Here is a 6,423-nt window from a genome sequence, read left to right as displayed (position 1 = left end):
TATGTTGATATTGAATGTTAGATACCTGTTCAGAATCACCCCACTGGCGGAAAGCATAAAAGGATTGCAAACGAGTTCAAATATACTGGCCACCAACTGTGAGCCCAGGTCCCTCTACAATGAGAAAGAAAAATAGTAAATGAAGATGAAAATAGATTTATTATTTGTCTTATAAAAAAAAGATTTACCTGAGCCACATCATTCAAAAACCCCTCACGCACAAGACCACTGATGACCTCCATTTTTGATGTGACCTTCCTTGAAAAAAGATAATAGAAAAATTAAGATTGTAAAAGTTTAACAAGAATCATGTATATGAGATACATCAAGATTGCATATGAAAGTGAATACGTGAGATCATGGGACAATATATAGTTAGATATTTATAAAATAACCAAAAAAAAGTCGTTACTCTTTATGCAACACAAAACACACCTGGTTAGGCAATGCTCTTAGAGAAATGATCAATTCAGCAGGATGATCATCTCCGTCTCTACCTGCACGTACCTTTCCAGGTGTAGCATCTAAAACCCAAACCTTAAAAAATAATAACAACATCTTATAATATTATTTATCCAGACATCACTTAATGACAAGAAACAAAACAGGGCCTTACTCTTACAGGCCTTGCAAGTGGCTTTGCAGCTTGTTCGACCATGCTCAGTGAAACTGGATCATAATAATAAGTATGAAAACCAAGGAAAGAGAGCACTAGTATAGTTTTAACTTCCATTTTGCCCCACCAGCTTTACCAACCTGATAATTATACACAAGTGAAATCCAAATCAAAATCTAAAAACACAAACTCAACTCAATCTAGATACAGAATACTTGAAACAAAGCTTAAGAAGTTTCGATGACAAAAGGCAAAAAGGAAGATCACTTACAGCAGCAACAGATTTGTTGTCAGGGTGATCTTCTTTGAACTGCTTTCTAAAGTCCTCCCTTTATAACATTAACAAGAGGAAAAATATTTAAACTTTGGAAATGGAAGTAAAACATGAAGGTAGTGATAAACGAAGAACAGCTACTAACATGAACACAAAGAAGGCGCTAGCGGGTCTCTTGGGTTTATTGGGATCCTTAGCTGCTTTCCCCTTGGCTGCAGTCTTCTTTACAGCCAACCTAAAATTACAACAAACAATTGTTAAAAAGTACCGAAATCATGATCCTGAGGAAGAACAAAAACCTAATTTCATTGAAGATGAAAAAAAATACAACATTAAACCCTAGCAGATGGTATGTTTTAAACATACTTAGATTAAATCGTACTTGGTATCGGCTTTCCTTGTAGCACCGCTTGATTTGCTTCCTTTCATCGTTTGATCCTGAATGAAACAACCGAAACAACAAACTAGGTCAAAAATCGAAGCGAAAATGGTTGTAAATGAAAAAAATTAGAGGCGACATCGAGGAAAAAGAGGAAGAAAACATACCTAGTTAGCAAAAAATCTAGGGTTAGGGTTTGATTCGTTTGCGATTGGGGGATACTGGGGTAAGGAAATCGACTTATAAATGGCTACGATACGTCGGCAATAGAACTATTTGGGCGGGAAGATTTTCATTCCAAGAGGGCTTGATTATGTTCATGATTTTGGGCCCATTTTGGATAAAACAATGGGGCTTCATTGGTGGCCGTGGTGAACCAGAGAGAAGACGAGGGGTGGTGGGTGTCTAGGTTGTTGTTGAACAGTAGGGGTAGAGAGAGAGATAGAGAGAGAGAGAGAGAGAGACTTACAGTTGGTCGTGTATTACCTGCATCAAATTGAAATTAAGGGAATGTTGATAGGGCGGAGGTGGTGAATGAGATGTTTGGTGATACTGATAAGAAGGAGATCAAGTAGAGATCCGATGTGACCGCTTTCCTTAACGGAAAGTTGGCTGAGGGTATAAACTGTCAAGACCGCTTTCCTTAACGGAAAGTTGGCTGAGGATGTTTACATGGCTCAGCCAGAGGGGTTTGTGGATCCGAAGCATCCGAATAGAGTGTGTAAGCTTGAGAAGTCCATTTATGGACTTAAGCAAGCATCTTTGCTTCGATGAGAAAGTCAAAGAGTTTGGATTTGTACGAAGCGAAGACGAATCATGTGTATATGTCAAAGCCAGTGGGAGTATAGTAAGCTTTCTCGTTCTATATGTCGATGACATATTACTCATAGGAAACGACGTCCCGACTCTGCAGGAGGTTAAGTCCTGGATCAGGAAGTGCTTCGTTATGAAGGACCTCGGAGAGGCTTCCTATATTTTAGGAATAAGGATAGTAAGAGAGAGAAGTAAGAGACTAATAGGACTTAGTCAGAACACTTACTTAGAGAAGGTACTAAAACGTTTTAGTATGGAGAACTCGAAGAAGGGAGAATTACTGATACAAAGTAATGCCAAGTTGAGTAAGACTCAAAGTCCGAGTACTGAAGCTAAAATAGCAGAAATGAGCCGAGTACCATACGCTTCCGCAGTTGGCTCAATCATGTACGCTATGACTTGTACTCGCCCTGATGTAGCCTTCGCTTTGAGCATGGTTAGCAGATATCAAGGGAATCCTGGCAGAGCACATTGGATTGCGGTGAAGAATATCCTTAAGTACCTTCGGAGGACGAAGGAATGGTTCTTAGTCCTCGGAGGGAGTGATGACTTGAAGGTGCGAGGGTATAGTGACGCCAGTTTTCAGACCGATAGGGAAAACTATCGTTCGCAGTCGGGCTGGGTCTTTACCCTAAATGGTGGAGCAGTGACTTGGAAGAGTTCCAAGCAGGAAACCGTAGCTGATTCAACGTGCGAATCAGAGTACATTGCAGCGAGCGAAGCGTCGAAGGAGGCAATATAGCTAAAGAACTTCATTGGTGATCTTGGAGTTGTACCTGCCATAAAGGAGCCCATGGAGATTTTCTGTGATAACGAAGGAGCGGTTGCCTTGAACAAGGAACCGAGGGATCATGGTAGATCAAGACATATCGACAGAAAATATCACTTCATTAGACATCGTGTAGAAGAAGGACAACTCATAGTGAAGAGGATATCATCAGAAGATAACCCAACAGATCCGCTTACGAAGGGACTGAGTAGGGTTAAGCACTTGCAGCATGCTAGGAGTATTGGGCTGAAGGATGATATTAGCATAGATTAGATAGTATTAGAAACGTGTAATAGGTAAATGTAATTAACATTTGATGATTAAATAAAGGAGTATTATTTATGAGTAATGTTACTATCTTATGTTAATTGTTTAACTATTGTTTCACTTTGCATGTTTTGACTTCCAGAATAATTGAGTTTATTAGGAATAATCGAATTGTTCAAATTGTCCACAATCGTTCATATGTTGGAAGTAGATATGAATGAAGATTGTCATGAATTGGTGTGTAGATTGTCTAAATGGTGTTAGACATAGCAAAGGGTTGTTGGAACGTTCATGAGTGCTTATGAACTAGTTTTGAGCATTGGAACAAACCCGCGCTTGCTGGAATCACCTTATGGAATAAGATATAAAAGGGTGATCGCAAGACGATAATATCATATAGTCTTAAAACCTAGATATATGGTTTGTTATTTGTTAATTGATTGTACATTGATAATGCGAAAACGCATCAGTAACTCGGTGTTATAAAACGCATTGTTGTGTATAGTTGGTTAATGAATAAGTAAATGCATATAAGTCGAAGTTTATCTGTAACTTTTATCTAAGAAGGTAAAAGCGATATCTCGGCCGCTCGATGATTTGATTTGACTTATGTGCCAGGCCCGGTCAGAACTAAGTTGATGTGTTCAATTAAGTTCTATGTCAAATAAATCAGAGATCGAGAAACCTAAATGCTTGACTAACCATTCCATAGGATTGTCAGCATGATATCTAACAGAGGACTGTACGATCCCTTATCTAAAGGACAAGATTGATTAGATCAGAGTTTGACAGCGTCTTTGAGAGCTATGATTGCAAATCGTATTGTACTTGTGCATATAGTTACTAGACTTATCCAAGTGGGAGACTGTTGGATTAGTGTCTAAGGCTGCAACTATATTAGGCAAGTATTTGACCCGGTTGTGCATGGTCCTTTTGGGTTGCCTTCACCATAGCAACTTGATAGGATGATTTATTAAGAGAGAGTAAATATTATTAATATATTATGAGAATAATATAAAGAATAATATATTGTTATTTGATTAATATAAGTCATAGAATTAATTGGAATTAATTTGGTGACTTAAAGAGATTGATTAAATAAAAGGGTATAAACTGTCAATTGTTTGATAGTTAAACTTTAGACTGTAAATCCATATAGATGTGGATTGGACGGATTCTAGAAGCTAAAGGATAGCTCAAATCGTCCAAGACTTATCTAAGGAATGGATTTGGATAGCCTTAAGAGAAGATTATCCAATTAGGGTTTAGGTTGTAACCTTTAAGGAGTCTACAAGTATAAATAGACCCTATGGCTGAGGGAATTCGTAACTTCACCTAAAGTAGAGAAGCTCTGGCCGAATTCCTCCCCTCTCCTCTCTCCCAAATCATCCTCCTTGCTATTTGGTGTTTGTAAGCCATTAGAGGAGTGACAATTGTGACTCTAGAAGCTCCAAGACAACAAGATCAACAAGGAATTCAAAGGTATGGTTCTAGATCTGTTTTAATGTTGTTATTTAACCTAAATAGTCATTAGAAGTCTTGGATTCAAAGTATGTTTAATTAGAAATCCTAGATCCAAGCATTAGGGTTTTGCATGCGCACATAGGAAAGTTCTTATGGCTAAAACCCATCACAACTATGGGGCCAAAATGCCACAAATAACACTCCAAAACTATATCTAAACATGCAATGGTCAAGGTTAAAGCTTGATACCTCAAATGAGCACCAAATTAGCTCACAAGGCATACAAGAGACTTAGGGTTCGATTTCTACTTTTTAGGGACAGTGGAGGCTGAAAGGATGAAGGTTTGGGCGGAGATAAGGTCTTTATATATGGTGCAAACCCTAACAATTAGGGTTTTAGAGATCTTGAGTGTACGCTAGGCATACGTCTCCCCAAAACCGCGTCCACTTTTCCATCTATACGATGGACGTACCCCATCTTACGCTAGGCGTACCCAACTAAACACGCGCATGCATCCTTGCATGTGTGGGACTGATTTGCAAGCTTTTCCATCCAAGGGCCAATTTTGTCAATAACTTCATAATGCCATAACTCACTCATCATAGGTCCGGTTCCAACGAATCTTATATCCATGAAAAGGTGGCGAGAAGGCCTATGCTCCCAACAATACACCCAACCCTTAAAACCTTCCGAACAAAACCCAAAACCCATAAAAGACCGAGATATCAATTTACAATCATATCCTTGGATTCCAAAGACACAATCGAATACATGGATCACTTAAACCATGGCAACTACATCCAAATTGGGATAAATACTTCCTTTCCCGAAGTCCTAAACCCCATGACAACTGATGATTAGGCCGCAGCCCCAAGCAACAAGGCAAATCTGAAACCAGGTGTTACATCCTAAATGGTTAATTGGAGTGTAAATCAGTTAAAAAAAAGCTAGAAATAATTAACATCAAACTAAACCCTATAAAATGAACTCAAAAATTGATAAAATATACTGATTCTGGAGGCGTGCCGTAGAGACAACATACATCAAACTATGTCCCAAAAGCCAAAGCTCAAAATGAAAATCCGCAATTAAGAGTATGCTTAAAAGCATGTTGTAAAATCTCAAGTGCAACCACTAGAAGTTTAGGGTATAATATGATGTTCAACCACGCTAATTATTCCAACTGATTCAACAACCAAAAAAAAGTTATTCAATGCCACGAAAATACTACTATTCCACAACAAACATTTTTATCCTTTTCTTAACTAGCTTCAAAAACAAAATATTGAATGCAAGAAATAACAACATATACAAAACAATTAAATTAAGACGTAACGTTTTTATATATTTACCCTCGTATTTTATCTCTTTAAAAAACGAATATATTTATCTCTTATTACCTTCAATTTACTGTGTATTGTCTATATCACCTAAAGCTAATTAAAGATTGATTGCATTATATGAAAAAAAAATCCTAATCATATTCAATAATACTATTTCTATTCTTTATCTCCTATTACCTTCAACCATATGAAAACTTTAAAAAAAAAGAGAGAGAGATTTAACATAATCCATCATACCACTAAACATCCACCATAAAACACACATTGCAAAAAAAGACAAAATAGAAAGAAAAGCTACTAACTTGTTCAGGAAATTCTTAATCAGTGAACAAATATGGAGCTTAGTAGATTGATTGAAGAGTACCCTGGTGCTAATTCTTGGCTCCACCCCCATACACCAGCATCTAATCATTTATTGATTGCTATTCAGATTCATAATTTTCTCCATCATCAGAAAGATCATCAAAAGAATGAATGTCAAGCTAATAACGAAGTAT

General features: G+C 37.5%; 1 protein-coding gene across 1 annotated transcript; it reads right to left on the bottom strand.

Annotated features, from left to right (window-relative positions):
• Window positions 1-650: 650 nt before the first annotated feature.
• On the bottom strand, window positions 651-1,328 carry LOC145100661 (HMG1/2-like protein). Its single transcript, XM_079037845.1, has 4 exons — window positions 1,273-1,328; window positions 1,036-1,125; window positions 888-945; window positions 651-756 (listed from the first exon to the last, which is right to left on the bottom strand). The coding sequence occupies exons 1-4, from the start codon at window positions 1,317-1,319 to the stop codon at window positions 712-714; spliced, it is 240 nt and encodes a 79-aa protein (XP_078893971.1). The 5' UTR covers window positions 1,320-1,328; the 3' UTR covers window positions 651-711.
• Window positions 1,329-6,423: the final 5,095 nt, after the last annotated feature.

Source organism: Lactuca serriola, chromosome 4, assembly GCF_051521515.1.
Source record: "Lactuca serriola cultivar US96UC23 chromosome 4, Lser_US96UC23_V15, whole genome shotgun sequence".
NCBI lineage: Eukaryota > Viridiplantae > Streptophyta > Magnoliopsida > Asterales > Asteraceae > Lactuca > Lactuca serriola.
The sequence above is the reverse complement of the archived record's forward strand: the minus strand, read 5'-3'. Positions and strand labels throughout refer to the sequence as shown.

Excerpts from the sequence above, each read along its gene's own strand:
- LOC145100661 (XM_079037845.1), bottom strand. The coding sequence starts at position 1,319 with ATGAAAGGAAGCAAATCAAGCGGTGCTACAAGGAAAGCCGATACCAA. Across the intron at positions 1,126-1,272 it reads ACAAGGAAAGCCGATACCAA|GTTGGCTGTAAAGAAGACTG; the intron begins GTACGATTTAAT and ends TTGTAATTTTAG. Across the intron at positions 757-887 it reads ACAACAAATCTGTTGCTGCT|GTTGGTAAAGCTGGTGGGGC; the intron begins GTAAGTGATCTT and ends TATAATTATCAG.